This window comes from Podarcis muralis, chromosome 6 (genome assembly GCF_964188315.1).
Source record: "Podarcis muralis chromosome 6, rPodMur119.hap1.1, whole genome shotgun sequence".
In the NCBI taxonomy this organism is placed as follows: Eukaryota; Metazoa; Chordata; class Lepidosauria; order Squamata; family Lacertidae; genus Podarcis; species Podarcis muralis.
Window position 1 is genome coordinate 64,797,662 of NC_135660.1, and position 19,648 is coordinate 64,817,309.

The 19,648-nt window shown below is 40.5% G+C and overlaps 1 protein-coding gene across 1 annotated transcript; it reads left to right on the top strand.

The window, feature by feature from the left end:
• The first annotated feature begins 1,725 nt into the window (after positions 1-1,725).
• Positions 1,726-19,316, top strand: ANKRD22 (ankyrin repeat domain 22). The gene is made up of 6 exons (XM_028729701.2): positions 1,726-2,117; positions 11,044-11,235; positions 15,144-15,251; positions 16,401-16,478; positions 17,185-17,283; positions 18,891-19,316. The coding sequence occupies exons 1-6, from the start codon at positions 2,097-2,099 to the stop codon at positions 18,966-18,968; spliced, it is 576 nt and encodes a 191-aa protein (XP_028585534.2). The 5' UTR covers positions 1,726-2,096; the 3' UTR covers positions 18,969-19,316.
• Positions 19,317-19,648: the final 332 nt, after the last annotated feature.

A 19,648-nucleotide genomic window follows, 5' to 3' on the forward strand; every position in this document is an offset into this window, starting at 1 on the left:
TTTTGGGATAGCAAGTCACCTTGGCAGCAGTGAAATTTATTACAGAATAGACCTGGTTAGGAATATGCTGCAAGCCTAAGAATATTTATTGCATGTTGAGGTGTCTGAAATCGATAGGATGAACTACTAAGAAAATTTAGATAAGGCCATACAGCTAAAGTTTGAAACTTGCTTTCAAAGTTCCAAAGCAGTAAATGGAATTGAAGCCAGAACTACTTGCTATCTGTCAATCTTGTGTACTAAACAAAGGACATAATTGTAGACTGGCTTGGTTAGACTGGAGGTGTCAGTTCTCACCTTCCATATAAGCAGTAGCGACCAATTCCTTTTTGCTATGCTGAAAAAACCCACCAAGTTTCCCCTCCCAATCTGAGTGATGACCGAAACCTTTTTAGTTCCATATAGTAGTTCCCGGCCTAGGAGAAGGTGGAAAGGCCTTTGATCAGTGCAGCCTTGGGGCAGATCAGCTCCTCCTCACTGGACTCACACTCAAGAGATGATCTTGTAAATATAAATATGCACGAGTACCAGGGTGGGACTGCTGAACTTGTTTTGCAAGACTTAAGAGTGTTTTGTTGTAGCATTGATGGATTTGTGCTCACTCCACAGTGAAAATGAGCAACCACAACCTTTGCCAAACTCACCACGAAATCATCACATCATTGAATTGTAGAGTTGGAAGTGACCCCAACTGTCATCTAGCCCAACTCCCTGCAATGCAGAAATGTCAAGCTGAAGTTACTTTCAGAAAGTATAGTCAGGATGGTACCCTCTAGATGTAGACTGCAACTCCCATAATTCCCAACCATCTTCAATGTTGGATGGGGCTGATGGATTTGTATTCCACCAACACCTGGAAGGAACTATATTGCTATTCCTACAATATTTAGAGGGTGCAGGTGGCTAAAAGTAAAATGCCTGTTAGCACAGTACAAAGATGCCCCCATGGATAAGACGCCCCCCCCCATTTTTTTATATAAATATTTTTTATTAGATTTTCCATTAAAAAAATTTTTTTACAAAATTATACATCCATTTTTAACTTAAACCCTTTATTCCAGAACTTCCCTCAGCTTGTCTGATAATTTTCCATTTATTTTTTTTATCTTCGTCTCACATTTCCCAATATTATATTGCACTCAGATACTCTTAAACACATCATATTTTTTAAACAATATTTCTAACAGTAATTTCACAGAGCTTCTGGAAAGCCAACGAACATTATTTGCTCATCACAGAAATTTTTGATATACTCTGTAAATTTCTTCCAGTCCTCGGAGAATCTCTGGTCACATTGGTTCCTAATTTCCCCCATCAATCTGAGACGCCCCCCTATTTTGGGGGACTCAGATTTAAGAAAACGGGGAGAGATGTATCCGTGTATAAGACGCCCCCTAATTTTTGACATAATTTCTTAGGAAAAAACCCTAGTCTTATACATGGGAAAATATGGTAATTCTCCTGCAGAAGTCACAATTTTGGAATGAGTGCCTGGGCAGGGGTGTGTGTGTGTGTGTGTGTGTGTGTGTGTGTGTGTGTTTGGCATTCATATGCATTACGTTTTGTCTGCAGCTGCTTGTATCTCCTCAAATAACAATGTAATCATTCTGCCATTTCTGGTTTTACAGTTTCATTCTCTTTTGCCAGTTTGGTCCTCTTTAAAGACACATTGTACGAACTGAAAGAGCTTTCAATGTTTCTCTTGCTTTTATTTCAACAGCTTCCTTTAAGGAAACCTCTAATTTATGTTGCCAAACTGACAGCGTGAGCCAACTCTCTTTCTGTTGTAACTTGTACTACGGAGATGTGGGAGTCTTTCTGCAAAGCAATACTCACCTCTGCCTCACTGGGCAGGGCCTCTAAGCACACCATTGGCTCTCGGTGTGACTGATTAAGAAAGCCAACTTGCAGCCAACAGTAGGAAGTGCTTGGGAGTTGAGTACAATACTTGAGCCTGTTTGCTGCTCAGAGTGCTCGGCTGAAGGACTTTGCAGGTTACATTTTCATCAAATCGAAGGACAGTACAAAGTCAAGAGCCTGCTAATCCACGAAGGAGCAGAGGATTCCAGCCAGAATCCCAATATACAAAAAAAGCCATGGGGATATTATACTCACAGGTATGTAAGGCGTTTCCTAGTCTGCTAGAATACAACAGAAGTCTAGCAGGTCTGTTTCAAAGGATTTATAAAGTCTCATTTAAGTACTTCCTCAAGTGTAACTTTAAAAGTGACCTGAGGGTCTAAGGCATAATCATAGTAAATGTAATAACCAGATTACAGATATCAAGGGCAGGTATTTGAAGGAATATTGTGGTTTATGGCAGCTAAACAGCATGAACTGGGCATTCTTTCCTAGAGTCCTCAGCATGGATATTTCTGTAGATGTTTGTTAATGAGAGGGGCAAAAAATGGTGAAAAGCAATTCTTTATCCTCATGCGCACCTCACATTAGATCCATCCTGTAGCTTAGTTCAAGTCCTGGCCTGTGAACCTTAATGAAATAAGCCACACAGACACAAAATATTTGCCCTCATTTAAAAAAGAAGAAAAAACTGTAATAAATTATAGTTATTTTATTTTATAAAATGTATATAATGCTTGATTGGGAGAGAAAAAAATCCAGTATAGTTTTTTTAAAAAACCAAACTATATATTTAAACAATTGTGTATTTTTGCGTCAACTATCTGTATACATTTGTAAAAATCTTTCCCCCTATTAATGAACTTAGACAGTTGAGTGCTGATAGACAGGGAGTCATTAAGAAACAACAGATGGTGTATCAGCATTCTTTGGAGAACCCCAAAATATGCAGAGCCATTAAATGTTTAAAACAAAAATCAGAGGAGGGAAACCCTCCCAAACAGTAAACTCAGTGACAGGGATTGAGTAAGCTCAGTGACGTCCAGGAGCCCTGGAATGTTGAGTATCATTTGGAAAAGAAAACCAGAAAACTGTGGAGCAGCAGCACTGAATGGGCTTGCTTGAACCTCTTTCACTTTGTAATATCCTGGAGGAGAGCATGCCTGTCTGCCTGGGACCCTGAACAGAAGCATTCCTTTTAGAGGGCGTGAGAACACCATATACATTTAATCCCAGATTTAGAGAAAAACTTATTGGTGTTTGTGATTTTGGGGTGTAGCACTACTGCACTGCTCAAGAAAAACCTGTTTCTATGTTTTAAAGGATCATTATCTAAATGTACAGCATGTGGAGAAAATGTGAATGCTTGTTAAATGTGAATGGGAAGAAGACTTTTCTGACTTACACACAGATGAGCCAATTGTCATGTCTGGTTGGATAGCATTCCATTTCAGGGAATGATCTGGATCTTTTTAATCTGGCCTCTGTGTTCTTTGTTTTACTCACACATTTCATTGCAATGCAAAAGGCAGAGGGCCAGGTTTGTTTGCTTTTACTGGAGGTGCATAACACATGCATTCCTGTATAAGGCATTACTGCCTTACTTCCTTGTGGGTCACAACTGCCTTCAGAACTCCAGCGTGTGTCTCTTATGTTCAGAACCACCTGGTGAGGTTAGAGCTCTTCTGATCAGTAGATCCACTTTTATTGTTTGTTTAGACTCCTGCTCCCAACTTTACAAACCTCCTTCTTCCCATAATCTGTTTCCTACATCTTTGATAATGCTTACTCTTCACTTTTATTCAGCTACAATCTTGCCCCTCTTAACATTGCAGCTGATGGTATTTCTCCTTATTCATGCTTTTAGTCAATGCCTTGGGCCTGTCTCTTGTTAATTTTCTAGGGTTGTTGTCGCTGCTGCTGCTGTTTTGCCTCTGCTTGTCACCCCACCTTCTCCATTTCACACTCATTCACACATACACATTCCCTTTCTGTCCTCCATTCCCCCACTTTTGCACTCTCGTATGTCAGACTCCCACTCTACCCAGAGACATACCTAGGGATTGGTGAAATTGGTCCCTGCTGGGGACACAGGCCCAGCAAGGGTGCAAAAATCACCCCAGAAATCTGTCTCCAGTTGTCTGTGCAAGGTTGTGAGTTTAGACAAGAGCTGGAAGCTTAAGTAGTAAGTGAAATGGCAAGGTAGACCACTGGAGACTATGGAGTATTTGACATATAGGAGTTTGGTGATGTGCTGCCACTGTTGCGGTGAGATCAAACATGAGAGAAGCTTCCCATCCTTCTTGCACCATGGCCTAAAGGCATGTGGATGTTTTCACTCTTCCGCCTTGCCTGCCTCTTACTCTGGATGCCTTGAATACTTGGGCCATGTAAAATGTAGGAATTTCTAATGTGGCTATTGTGGTGAAGTGATCCCTCCCCGGGGGACTGTGCCAGTACAGTTGCTTGCCAAGGGTGCAAGGGACCCTATGTATGACTCTGACCCTACCTTCACACTAGGGGTGTGAGAAGGCTGCAGTTTCCATTCTGACCTGTATTTGTCACAATCAGCACTGTCTCTTTTCTACTGCAGTTCAGCTTCCACAATATACTACATTATTCATCTCACAGTGTGCATGGAGTGTTAGGGGAGGGGTAGTACCTCTGGTGGGGGGCATGTCCTGCTCCTTCTTGGGTAGTTTGTCCACTTTTGGTTCCCACTCTGAACTCAGCTCTCACCTGTGACTCCTAGACATCTGAAGGCAACCCTGTATCAGGAAGTTTTTAATGTTTGTTGTTTTACTATGTCTTATATATTCTGTACAGAGTGGCTGGGGAAACCCAGTCAGATGGGCAGGGTATAAATAATAAAATTATTATTAATGATTATTATTATAGAAGCTGTCAGCATGTGACAGCATCTACTCCCTAGGAAGCTGCTTTGACTGGCCAGCAAAACCAGGTGAGTGTAGCCAATGGGTTTCAAACACTCAGTGAGTTAGGAACTTCCCCTGCATGTGAAGACAGGCTCTGGCAGATTGAGTGGCCAAGACAAACAACCAAGAAGGCAGTTTCTGCATGTGCTGGAGAGGGAAGTGAGGGGCAGATGGGGCTCCTGAACCTGGGAAGGTATCCCATCTAGGAGAAGGAAAGTTCTGATTCTAAATCTCTGCTGCCTTGCCAGATATCTTTGGGAGAAGAAAAAGCTGAGGAGTGAAGCCTATACAAATGTTGTGTACTGAGTTAAATAGGATCCAAATTGCAGAAGTATGATTGGTCTGCAGGAGCCACCCAATCCAACTCCAGATGGAAGTGAATCCGCAACCTGATTGGCCTACAGGAGAATCCCGGAATTAGCCAATCACGTGGGGCCCATTGTGTAAATAACGTATATATAGCAGACAGTTCGGGGGGAATTCCATTCCTCACTGCTATGAGCTGAATAAAGAGCATGAAATCCACACTCAACTCCGAGTATATTTCAGCAAATCTGGAGTGGAGTCCTAACAGCTGGATGGCACCTTCTACACTTCCATCTGGCAACTCCTGCAGCCAAACTGGTGCCTAATGTATTGCTCTGCTTTCCTTTGGACCACATCAGCAAGCCTGAGAGAGGGGGGAGGGTCTTGTTTGGGAAGCCCAGGATGTCCACACACACTGCCCAGGCTTGTGTCACAGGGAGGCCACTTTGGTGCTGCTATATAACACAGCAGTTTGACTTCACCCCTGGAGGTGCACTCCATTGTCTCTCGAGACAGACGGATGCCAGCAACAACGTCTCGCCATCCGCTATTCAATGTAAGTTACATAACCTCTTACGTAACTTACCTTGATTTCAATGTAAAGGAAATGTCAAAACAGTGTGTAAAAGAATTACATCTCCTAAAAATAATTTGTTTGGCTGATTTCCATTCATGACCACAGATGAACATGCAAACTGCAGCAATTTCAGCTCCCTTTTCCATTTTCACCAGAATGGTCTGACTTCCCTACTTCATTCACATGCTGCCTTTTGCTCTCCTCCTCTCTCATGAGCTTCCATTCATCCTCATTCTTTCTGCTGCCGACTCTTTTGCTGACTCATCCTTGCCTGTATTTTGGTTCACCAGTTTCCCCTTTTCTTCCTTGGTACTTGGGACCTACACCCATTGTGTTTTTCACCCCACTTTTTTAATAAATAATTTTTTTAAATAAAATTTTTTATTTGATTTTACAAATTCATTCACACTCAAAATCATAAATAATAAAAATTACACAAGATTCTTTCAAAACTCTAGACTTCCCTCTGCACCTTTGTGGGTACTTTAGTTAACTTTTTCAACTGCATACTATAAGCCCTCCTAATTTTCCAGTCCTCCCATTATGTCCAAAGTCTATGTAACATTACAAGAGTTATTTAAGACCTGCCAAAGAGTTCAAGTGTTTACAGTGGTCTGTCAAATATAATATAAATTTGTCTCATTCTTTGCTGAAGTTTTGGTCCTCCTGGTTTCTGAGTTTCCCAGTCATTCTTGCCATTTCTGCATAATCCACCCCACCTTTATCCTTTATCAGGCTGAGTAGTGGCACATCCCCAGTTCCCCACAATGTCACATTTGAATGGACTGCCAGTGCCTCACTGCCATTTAGGGAAGCCTCTGTAGAGGCATCCCCACATAAAGTGTTTAAATCACATGCTATTACTATAGCATATAAAGTAGTGACCATGACAAATGTTCATAAGAATGCCCTTTTTTGTATTTTAATCTTAAACCTATGCAAGAGCTGAATATTGAAGCTTGCTGGCAGCTAAATGATTCCAAGTGAGCTACAAATCAGCTCTCATATCCTCCAACATTTTTTTCCAATGAAAATAGGTACATCCCATCCCATAGTAATAATAATTGTAATAATAATAATTTTATTATTTATACCCCACCTATCTGACTAGGTAGTCCCAGCCATTCTGGGTGGCTTCCAACATATATAACAACATAATAAAATTACATATACACACTTCCCCCAAACAGGACTGCCTTCAGATGTCTTCTAAAGGTTGTACAGTTACTTATCTCCTTGGCTCAGGGTTCGCATAGCCATATACCCTCCAGCAATTCTCCGATGAAAATAGGGATGTCCCAAGAAAAAGTGGGACATTCCAGGATCAGTAAGAAACTGGGACGGTTTCTGTAAATCTGGGACTGTCCATGGAAAATAGGGTCTGAGCTCTGACTAGTGTAATAAATATCCTTTAAAAATGCTCTTTTAGTAAATTCCCTTCAACTAAGATTGAAGACAGGTGACTCCATAGTTTGTCAGTGACCAGCAGTGAAGCCTGTTGAGTTGCCGAAGGTCTTGTACTACCTTTGTTTCACGGGCCTTACTGCTTCTCTGATGCAACCCTGCTGCCCTTCCAGATTTGGACCTGAGTGTAATATGTATTACACATACAGATAGGTAGCCGTGTTGGTCTGCCATAGTTAAAACAAAACAAAAATTCCTTCCAGTAGCACCTTAAAGACCAACTAAGTTAGTTCTTGGTATGAGCTTTCGTGTGCATGCACACTTCTTCAGATACACTGAAACAGAAGTTGCCAGATCCTTCTATATAGTGAGAAGGTGGGGAGGGGTATTACTCAGAAGGGTGGTGGGAATGGGTGATTGGCAGATAGCTGTGATGAGCCTGTTGATGACTCTTAACGACTGCAATAGGTCAATGTAAGTGTAAGTTCATACCAAGAACTAACTTAGTTGGTCTTTAAGGTGCTATTGGAAGGAATTTTTTATGTATTACACATGTGAGGAAAGAGGGTGTCCTGCTGCTGCTGCTGCTGCTGCTGTTACTGAACATTACCTTGGGAGATTAAGGATGATCTGGGAATCTGATCTTTGCAAATTCTGAAAGGAAGCCTGAGTGAATAAATGACTTCCAGTTGATTCCAGTGTGGAACAGTGTAGTGCTCTGCTTTTCTCTTGGAACTTCGGCTCCCATCAACGCCAGCCGGAAGCCCCAATGATAAGGCATGATGGGAGTTGTAGTTCACTACATTTGGAGGGGCACTACATTGGCTTCCCTTGTCCCAGACTAATGTGCCAGGAATGGCTCCCCGCCCCCATGAGGTTCTGCAATTCCCAAATGTCTCCCAAAGAGTTTTCATCTCAAAATTTCTTTTGAAATGCATGTTTCAAAACTATCCTAAAGCCTATCTTTGAAAGGCATCTGCAGGCCTATCTTTGAAAGGCATCTGCAGGCAGCCTTGTTTAGGGACGTTTTTAATATTTAATGCTGTACTGTTTTTAACATTTGATTGGGAGCCGCCCAGAGTGGCTGGGGAAACTCAGTCAGATGGGCGGGGTATAAATAAATTATTATTATTATTATTATTATTATTATTATTATTATTATTATTATTTATTAAATACATTTGCAAATGGACAATGATTTAAATAAACACTTTAATGTATTTTTAAAAATATGTCACAGCTTAATACAGGGCAGGGCAGAGGATAGATGTGAAGGCGAGAGAGACAAAAAATAGACTGATGCTACTTCAGCCCCCGCTCCCTGAGCTACTCTCAATTCTTCTTTCTCCAGACTTCCATATGTATGGTTTTTGTGCTTGCACGGTGAGCTCAGGTGGCTTTTGAATCCAGTCCATCTGAATACGTAGTATGCATTCTCTCACTACTTTCTCAGTCTTCTTACTGCTTGTGAAAGTTAATGATAAACTAGTAAGATGCCACAGCACTCATCCTCTTCCTGCTGCTACATACAAAGGTCTGTTTCAGGTGCCACATGGGTGCCAGAATTCTTGTATGCGAGATGAACAAGGAAGCACGCGGGATGTGTCAGGTGTTTAAGCTGTGACTCTTGCAGGTTTCCTTTTGATTGAGCCAATGGTGACTAATCTGCTAGCACCACTCTGTGGATTTAAACTGTGACTGCAGTTTTGAATGCCACGTGACTCTCTCTTTAGCTTCTCCTCACTTAGAAACATTAGGCGGGGTGGGAGGCTTTTGCTTTATATGAGTTGAGTATACAGTATCATCTGATTTTATGGCACTCAGATTATTCTGCACTCCCTCCATCAAAACTCAGGTGTAAATACACGTAAATGTGTCTTTACGAAGTAAGCCATATTTCACAAAGACACCACAGACTCCTCCATGCTAAGCAACAAGAACAAAGGGTTGGGGCTCCAGATAAATATTACTGTGTACCTCATGGGACACCCCATCATGGGTGATGGGACGCGGGTGGCGCTATGGGTTAAACCTCAGTGCCTAGGACTTGCCGATTGCATGGTCAGCGGTTCGAATCCCCGCGGCGGGGTGCGCTCCCGTTGCTCGGTCCCAGTGCCTGCCAACCTAGCAGTTCGAAAGTACCGCCGGGTGCAAGTAGATAAATAGGGACCGCTTACTAGCGGGAAGGTAAACAGCGTTTCCGTGTGCGGCTCTGGCTCACCAGAGTAGCTTCGTCACACTGGCCACGTGACCCGGAAGTGTCTGCGGACAGCACTGGCTCCCGGCCTATAGAGTGAGATGGGCACACAACCCTAGAGTCTGTCAAGACTGGCCCCTACGGGCAGGGGTACCTTTACCTTTTTATCTCATGTGGAACACCCTCCCACCAGATGTCAAGGAGATAAAGAACTACATGACTTTTAGAAGACATCTGAAGGCACTCCTGTATTGGGAAGTTTTTGACACTTGGCGTTTTATTATGTTTTTATATATGAGGGAAGCTGCCCAGAGTGGCTGGGGAAAACCCAGCCAGATGGATGGGATATAAATAACAAAATTGTTGTTGTTGTTGTTATTGTTGTTGTTGTTGTTGTTTTGTTTATTACTATTAACTGTTGAGGATTATGTCTAAAGACCAGAGAATGTACAAAATCTGCTGATATATGCACATTCACTAGCACATGTGCTTTAAATGTACAATGTACAGCCTTGGCAGATACAAAAAACAAAACTCGATTTGTTTTTGGGTTAGGCATTGGTGTTGAAACAGGAATTCAGAAGGAAGCAAGTCTGACACATATCCCCCAAATCCCCAAATGAGCCATGACTATGGCAGTTTCCCTTTGAACGGAGTCTATAAAGAGTAATTTGCTAGCTCCACTCTGTGGATTTCAATTGCAACTGCAAGTTAAACTGTGTGGGCAGATCTAGTGCAAACATTTCTATCAAGAAGTGGTGATAGTGGTGTTGCATTTGTGTTTTTGCTTTACTTGCATTGATTATGCAATCCAAGGTAGCAGTTTCTCATCTGGTTTTACTCTCTATTCTGCTATATTTAAGTTTGCATGCATTCCGAAAACGTGTGTGTGGTGGTAAGGGTGTTTAGTGGTATGGGTGTATGTTCTGTAACAATTTTCTTTCATGTGGGGCAGTTCACACTGTGGCGCTGTGGTCTAAACCACTGAGCCTAGGGCTTGCCGATCAGAAGGTTGGCAGTTGGAATCCCCGTGACAAGGTGCCCTCCCGTTGCTCGGTCCCAGCTCCTGCCAACCTAGCAGTTCTAAAGTATGCCAGTGCAAGTAGATAAATAGGTATCGCTGCAGTGGGAACGTAAACGGCGTTTCCGTGCGCTCTGGCTTCCGTCAAGGTGTTCCATTGTACCAGAAGTGGTTAAGCCATGCTGGCCACATGACCCAGAAAACTGTATCTGGACAAACGGTGGCTCCCTCGGCCTGAAAACGAGATGAGCGCTGCACCCCACAGTCGCCTTTGACTGAACTTAACCACCCAGGGGTCCTTTACCTTTACCTTTTTTATCACAGTGTAGTGAAGGTGAGTTTCAGCTGCCAGTGAAGTGTTCATTTGTCTATTTTGCTGCACACCCAGACTCCTCTTAAGCTTCGCCATGCTGGAAATCTTACACAGCTACATTCATGGTGATGGACTTTCCTTCCTCGGAGGTTTCTAAGAAGAGGCTGGATGATTATTTGTCATGTGTGATCTAGTTGAGATTCCTGCATTGCAGGGAGTTAGACTCGTTGACCCTCAGGGTTCCTTCCAACACTACAATTCTATGAAGGATCTAGATGTGCGGTTTTGTAGTAATCTGGTTAGGGTAGATGGAAAGCTCTCTGCATGCTCATGTCTAGTCAGCAAAACACCACAAGTCTAAGTCTACGTTTGTTAACCTAAGACACTTTGTTGAACTGTCTTCATTTCCCACTACTTCTTCTTCTGCAGCCCATTTGTCAGGCAGCTTATAATAATGACTTCAATGAACTGCAGCTCCTTCTGGAAGAAGACAGCAGTTATTTGAACGTCCAGGACAGCTTTGGAGGAGACACACCATTGATTTGTGCCTGCAAAAAGGGGCACAACAGAATTGTCAGTTATCTTCTGAAAATGAATGCTGATGTAAACATAAAAAATAAGGCAAGTCTCAGGAAACGTATACCCAATGAGGTCTTCCTTTAAGTTACTAAAGTCATAATGTGATCTATACCTTGAAGTGGAGGGGGTAAGTTTCTCACTCATTATTTGATTAGCTTAACATCCTCAAATATCCAGAAAAAGATAGATGCTGTTATCCACTTTTCCCATAAATAATTTTTTGTGCTCAGACACAGCTAAGACATTTGGTTTATTTTATTTTATTAATAATTTTTATTGAATGATTTTATGTTACAAAAAAACAATACAGCCATGCTACCACTAAATATAATTAAGAAATAAAAACTACATACATTGATATTTAGTTTATTTGTTATTTACCGTCTTATTTCCTCCCAAACATTGCATACAACAACACACATATGTGCAGACACCCACACACCCACACCCGCAAACAAAATGATAATAATGAAAGTAAATATTTTTCCACTTTTATCTTCCAAAATCTTTTCTTCAACTTTGACTTCCTGCCAAGTCCCTTTGCATATGTTTTATCTTACATTTGAATGTACACAAAACAATAAACCTTTCTGTATAATTTTTCTAATACATTCTGAAAACATAATAAATCCTTAATTGTTATTCACCTCCTTTTAGTTCCTTTATCACTCGAATGCTAGCACGGAGTCAAAACTATTATTATATTTTTGAACATATCTTCTATATAACCATCCCATTTTTCTGCAACTTTTTGCTTTGAGTTTCCTCTGAGTTTGCTAGTCAGTTGAGCCGTCTCCACCAATTCCTGTAATTTGATTTGCTAAACTGTTATTTTTGGAGCTTCGTGATCTTTCCATCCCTTGGCCACAAGTATACGAGCCGCTGTGGTTGCATACAAGAATAACTCTCTTAGATTTTTGGGGATCTCTTTATCTATAATACTTAATAGAAATGCCTCCAGTTTTTTAGTAAAAGTTATCCCCATCATCTTTTTTAGTTCATCGTATATTTCCCCCCAAAATTTTTAAATCTTTTCACACGTCCACCACATGTGGATCATGTCACCGTTATTTCCTCCACATCTCCAGCAAGCATTCGCCAAGTTTTTATACATTCTTGATAATCTGGAAGGAGTGACGTACCACCTATGAGCCATTTTCATCATGTTCTCTCTTATATTATAGCTGGCTGTAAATTTCAGATTTACCTTCCATAAGTTTTCCCAATCTTTTAGCATAATTGGACAGCCCACATCTTGGGCCCACTTTATCATTGAAGCCTTAACTTCCTCATCCATTACTTCGTAGTCTAAAAGAAGTCTATACATTTTTGAGATTATTTTAGTTTTACTATTCAGTAATTCTCTTTCAAATCTTAAAGGCTCCTTTTCAAAACCTATCTGCTTATCCTGTCTGAACATTTCATTAACCTGGAAGTAATCAAGCCAACTAGAAAAGTGATCTTTTATTTTCTCATAACTTATCAATATTAGTTGACCCTCCTCCTCCCTTAATATTGTGTTATACGTTATCCAGTTCTCTTTGATGTTATTTTTTTTTTAACAGCGATTGCTTCTAATAGAGAGTTCCATCTTGGGGTTTTCTGTTCCAAATATCTTTTGTATTTTCCCCACACCTTATATATAGCATTTCTTATTATATGATTTGAAAAACTCCGGTGCACCTTTATTTTCCCATAATTAAGATAGCCATGCCATCCAAAACGGGTGTCATGACCTTCTAAATCTAAAATATCCCAATTTTTTAATAAACACCAATCTTTCAACCAGAGAAGACATGAGGCTTCGTAATATAACTTCAAATCCGGTAACCCGAAGCCACCTCTTTCTACAGTATCTATTAATATCTTATGCTTTACTCTTGGTCTTTTACCATTCCACAAAATTTTAGAAATTTCTTTTTGCCACTTGTCAGTAGTGCTGGTCTTTCCTATAATTGGAATTGTTTGGAATAAAAAGAGTAGCTTTGGTAAGACTATCATTTTAATTACCGAAATACGGCCCAGGAATGATAAATTTAAGCTTGTCCATGTCTCCAACTGTCTTTTGATATCTTTCCAACAATTTATATAATTATCTTCATACAAGTTAATATTCTTTGGTGTTATCCTTAATCCTAAATACTTGATTTTTGGGTAGATTTTAATTTGTATTATTTTTTCTAATTCTGCTTTTTCATCTGGCGACAAATTTTTAACTAATAGTTTTGTCATGTTTAAATTCAGTTTGAGCCCCGCAACTTTACCGTAGCCATATATTATTTCCAATGCCTTTGTTATACTCTGTTTTGGTTGCTCCATAGTTATAATTAGATCGTCAGCAAATGCCCTCATTTTGTAACTTCTATAACCCAGCACAATCCCTTTTATATCTTTTTGCTCCCTAATTTGTTTACATAAAACTTCCAATGTTAATATAAAAATTAAGGGGGATAGTGGGCAACCTTGTCTGACCCCTTTACTGATTTCACACTCCTGTGATAAATTTCCATTTATTATGATTTTAGCTTTTTGTTTTGAATATATTGCTTCAATCACTTTTATATACTGCATACCAAAATCCTTATGGTTTAAAAGATCTTTCATAAATTTCCAGGAGACCCTATCGAAACCTTTTTCAGCATCTATGGCCTTCTTTTCTATTCTTAAGTCTAAATACTCTAATAAGTTTATAATGTTCCTAGTGTTGTTATAAATGTGCCTCCCGGGCAAAAAGCCAGCTGGGTCATTGTGTATAATCATCTGCAAGACTTTTTTTGATCTTTTGGCTAATATATTTGCATATAGTTTATAATCCTTATTTAGGAGTGTGACAGGCCTATAGTTGTTAATAAGTAGATTGTCCGTTCCCTGTTTTGGAATTAATGCAATAAGGCTGCCTTTCCATGAGTCATTTGGTTTAAAGAAGGTATATCTGAACAAAATCTTTCTCACATGCACAGTTCTTATTCACAGAATAAAATCAAAATATAAAACCACAAAATATATAATAAAAATAAAAATAACAACAACAACCCAATAACACCCCCCAAGAGCCACATTTTAAAAGGGCATAGGATGTCAATCAAATCAACCAAAGGCCTGGTGCCTAAAGGTGTATAATGAAGGCGCCAGGCGAACTTCCCTGAGGGGAGCATTCCACAGATGGGGAGCCTCTGCAGAAGAGGCCCATTCTCGTGCTGCCACCCTCTGTACCTCTCAAGTAGGAGGCACATGAAGAAGGGTCTCAGAAGACGATCTCAGAGTCCAGGTAGGCTCATATGGAAAGAGGCAGTCCTTGAAGTATTGCAGTCCTGAACCCTTTAAGGTTTTATAGGTCAAAACCAGGACATTGAATTGGGCCTGGAAACTAATTGGTAGCCAGTGCAGTCAGACCAGGATCCGTGTAATATGTTCAAACCATCTTGCTCTGGTGGGCAACCTGGCCTCTGAATTCAGCACTAGCTGAAGTTTCTGAACTGTCTTCAGAGGCAGTCCCATGTACAATGCATTGCAGTAATCTAACCTTGAGGTTACCAGAGCATAGACAACAGTAGTTAGGCTATCCCTGGCCAGATAGGGACGTAGCTGGGCTACCAGCTGAAGCTTATGGAAGGCACTCCAGGCCACTGAGGCCACCTGAGCCTTGAGCAACAGTAAAAGATCCAGGAGTACCCCCAAGCTATGAACCTGCGCCTTCAGAGGAAGTGTAATCCCTTCAAGAGCATGTTAACTCCCACCCAGCTTGTCTAGGGGACCACTTATCTGGATTGAGTTTCAGTTTGTTGGCTCTCATTCAGTCCATTACCAAGGCATATTTCTCATAGGCAATTTCTAATAGAGAAAAAGAAGCGAAATGTGCCACAAACATGTCTAACATACTCTGTGTATAAAATGGAAGGGAATTGGAGCTATTTGCCTAATATAATGCGAGTTCTTCTGCTTCTCTCTAGAAAGAAAGAACATGTTTACATTACGCTGTCAAAAAACGGTTCAGCTTCCTTGACTACCTGCTCATTATCATCTTAATGCCTGTTATGCTTCTTGGGTATCTGCTCATGGTAAGTTCAGCAAAAGAATGAAAATAGCATCTTTATATACCAGCCTTCACAAAGCTTCACCAACCTGGTGACATTCAAACAGCATGGCCACCTTGTCTGGGATTGATGAGAGTTGTAGTCCAAAATATCTAGAGGACACCAGGTTGGTGAAAGCTGTAAGATATCAGCAGATCTAGGGGAGCATATCTGGTTTGGTAGCACCAGGCACAGAACTTCTGGGCTGCCACAGTTATGACATCCAATAGAAGGCGAGAAGCAGGATGCTGGATTTTGGCATTGCACATGGTGCCACTGAAATTTGAGGTGCCAAGGTTCCTCGCTGGCCCCACACCCCCTTTTCTGGACATATTTTCTCTCACAACATACTTTATGGGCCCAACTATTACTTGTGCTCCCTTGCTCTAAAAGGTAAATCAACTCAACTGGGTAATCCCATTGTCTCACTCTCAGAACAGAAAGAAAGTATACATATATTGGTTTGTAGCCATTAGATATCAACCTTGGCTTGTGTGCCAAAGATATCAACCTTGACCTAAGTGACCCTCATCCTTGGCATACCAGGGCCCCTTCAATTATTTCCAAAAGCCAGTGTGCACCCATAGGCCTTGAGTGATTGTTACATGTGGCAATAGAACTTGTTTTCTATGGTTGACTATGCATTCTAGAAAGCCACAAAGCCAATTACAGCTTCCTAGCAAATAGTCATGCACATGACTTTATTTTTTTTTAAAAGAAATGTACATGCTTCTCACACAGAATTTATGTAACATGATGTAGTGCATTCTTGTAACTGCAAGTACAATGCACAGAAATGAATGGAGCCCACTTCACAGTATACCTGCATTGATGCTGAGTTGTAGTCACCTGACGGTGACATGTGAATTTAGTGAATTTAGACTAATTTACATTGCATATTAAACTTTGATCGCTACAGACTGCATTCACTAAGTAACTGCTTATTTCAGTGGTGAAGGCTAGGGGGAAACAAACATTTTGATACAATCTTGCTGATAAAATGTTTAAAAAGTTCCACATCATGAATAGAAGTACCGGTAAGTTTTCTTTGTTGCACAACTCAGTATGAGAGTTTTCTCATTGTGAATATAAACTGTCATTCTAACAATGCCCCATTGCCCATCTGTGGAACAGGTATCCAGAAGTAAGCAGAATGAAAATCTTATCAAGATGCTACTTAGAGCTGGTGTCGATGTTAATGTTACAGATGATGTAAGTGGACATATATATCCTTGGAGGGTTCTAGGACAATGATATAGTGGGATCCCCAGCTCTTTGCATTGGGAGTGATCAAAAAGTCATCTTCCTTTTTGGCAATCACTTGTAGCTGAGTAAGATTGTCTTCCATGGATATGGTCTTAACGGTGTGTCTGTAAGCAACTGTGGAGGCCAAAAGTATAACCATACCCAAAGAAGAGAGGGGTGTGTGTGGAAATATCCAGAGCAGGGAAAAACACATGTGGGCCATCCTCTGCAAATGTGTAGTTTGGACTCACAGAGGCCGTTAATTTAAATCATTTGTTTTCTGTAGCACTTGTGGCACCCTACTCTGTTTCAGCAGCCCTCTTGTAGGACAGTAACATGCATTCCTAATCATCACCACCATTCCATCAGGGTGCAAGTTGTTTTACAAAGTGTAAGAGGACAGGTCCACGTCCTAAGAAAGCTGAAGGTTAAACTTTGACACAGGGAAAACTGCAGAGGTTGGAGTAAACCATTAGGGGTTTATTGTTTTTTTTGGGGGGGGAGAGACCAAATCATTAGAAGCATAACACAGCTACAAAGTTACAAGGCTCACAGCTCTCCTTTCCTCTAGAAATAAAGGATGCATTAACAGAGAAGCATTAGGACATGACTGAAACGTCTGCTTCTATAATAATGCATATCTTTCCAAGGGTAATTGTTTGGTTTTTTTCAGTCAGGAAGGACAGCTCTCCACTATGCCTGTGAAATGAAGAACCCATCCATCGTTCCTCTACTTGTAGGAGCAGGTTCTGATCTCTCTATAAAGGACAAGGTAAGAAAGTCAGAGCTTAATACAGCTATAGTTTTGACTGACTTTGACTAGGCTTCTGGTTCATCCTCTCTTCTGGATGGTACCAACTATCATTGAGGGAGAACCTGCTGTCCCAAGTAGTTGTCCATTTCTAGAATGAAGGCCAGCACTGCTTTGTCCCTCTGGAAGACCCAGGCTGTTCATCATTTGTTTCTCATGTAATTGATTGAGGAAAGCCTTGATGTTTGTATAGTTCCCATATATCAGGTATGGGGAACTACGGCCTGTCACTAGTTGTTGGACTCCCAACACCCCTGAGTCCTATCTATTGGCTATGCAGCTTGAAGTCCAACAATATCTGGAGAGCTTTATGTTTCTCATCCCTGATTTACATCTTATAAACAATCTCAACCCTTGGGCATTCTAATTTAATTTTTACCACCTAAAAACATTCCACTGTAAACTGAAATGTGCAGCTGATTATGGGAGAGATGTAAGAGCTGGACCATGCAGGATTATACTATTCGTTTTGAATGGATTTCTTTTCACACACTGTATCTGCTCTCAAGAGCACCTGCACCAGCTGAATTGGAGCCCTCAGAAATCCTTTTGTCAATTCACATAAAAATGACCATTCTCTCTTGGCCATGAATAATCTCAAATCCTCTGCAAGGTGAGCAATATTGCATTGCAGAATGAAGACACCAAATATTCTTTTTCCATGTTCAGAGACCCACAATACTAAGCTGTGCCTTTGTTGAGGAAAAGCATTTGACTTGTTTCCTTTTTGTGTGTGTTGTTTCTGTCATTAGCTTTTGTAAAAGCAGAAGTATTTTATTCCTTTGCACAATGAATTAAGTGTTCATATTAGCAAGACTGGGAATATTTTGATCAAAATTGCTTCCTCCAGTGGCAATTCTTTTGTACTGATCTCAAAATGGATAAACAATTGGGAATTATTAAGAGAAATCCCACTAATTTCAGTGGAGAAATTCTCCCTCACTCTAGAACCCACAGCTGGCGACAGCTGGCACAATCTGAAGTAGGAATAGGGGAGAAGATTGATTCTGTTCATTATTAAAGGTTAATCTATCCAATCTGCACTTTCTGAAAAAATGTGAGAGCTGAAATACAGCCACCCTTTAAAATTCTCACTAATCCGTCTTTCATTATTTCATTCTCCATTATCTACAGAGATGCATATATTAGGGGAAAATGTACCTAAAAGTGTACCTAAAAGTTAATACAAGTGAAAATAACGTATAAAAATGAATTATATTAGGAGAAATTGCTGGCATATTAAGTCAAAGCTGCATACAAACAAGTGCTTATTAGGAGAGATTCGTACTGAAATGCTGGTGGATTTTCATGAAGATTTTCCAAATAAATGTACAAATTGCCAAGCAATGTGGAGAACTGAATACAAGACTCAAAAACTTGAGGGAACTGAAACGGGGAAATCTTTCCATCCCTAATCTGAAGGAATTGCATTTCACACAAGAAGCCATATTCAAAGATTAGCCCTGTTGCTCGTCAATATCTACACACACACACACACACACACACACAGACGTACTACGGTCTTGATTTATTTTTATCTTTGCTTATTTTATCTCTTTTTTTTTCAGGAAGGAGAGACTCCACTTGACATAGCAAGAAGATTAAAGTTCACCAACATAGAAAACATGTTAAGGAAGGATACTTAGGCCATAATGTGATGTTGTCAAGCCCGAGTCAGGGGAGGAATCTATGAGGGCAATGATAAGTCCCACAGCACTGACATGTTATAGTAACCTCATGTTTACAGCAGCTACCAAGTTTATACAGCATAGATGGACTGTGTTAAAATCTGCCGCTCCGTATGAATAGCTGATGTGACTTGACCAGAAGCACATGGTTAACATTATGAACATTAAGAGCTATTCATTATTTTCATTCCCCCTGTACCAAAGTATGTTTGTAAAGAGTATGAACAATACTATTTATTTGATGTATACTATCTGTAACAGTTGCAACTGGAAACAGATTAATCAGTAAAGATCTATTTTGTATTTTTTTTTTCACACAAGGTGTGCTTTCTCAACTACATAGAATTAGAAACAGCTGCCAATTTATGACATGGGCATCATAAATGGCAGAGCAAAGGGCTGTGTGGGCATGCCTCGGGAAGCTGAATATCTCTGTATCTTCTACATTGTGCTGTTCCCAATCCCAGTAGAAGCAAAACCGCACTAAGGACCTGGGAAGTAGGGTGATAAAGGAAGAGGGAATTCAGACAGGGTGGTTGACAGGTTGAAAGTAGACAGAAGACTGAACAGCAGATATCTACAAAATGATAATAGGAGCTATCATTTTCTTTTCAATATTTATTAAAAGATAATCTGGG

Excerpts from the sequence above, each read along its gene's own strand:
- ANKRD22 (XM_028729701.2), top strand. The coding sequence starts at position 2,097 with ATGGGGATATTATACTCACAG. Across the intron at positions 11,236-15,143 it reads ATGTAAACATAAAAAATAAG|AAAGAAAGAACATGTTTACA; the intron begins GCAAGTCTCAGG and ends GCTTCTCTCTAG. Across the intron at positions 16,479-17,184 it reads ATGTTAATGTTACAGATGAT|TCAGGAAGGACAGCTCTCCA; the intron begins GTAAGTGGACAT and ends GGTTTTTTTCAG.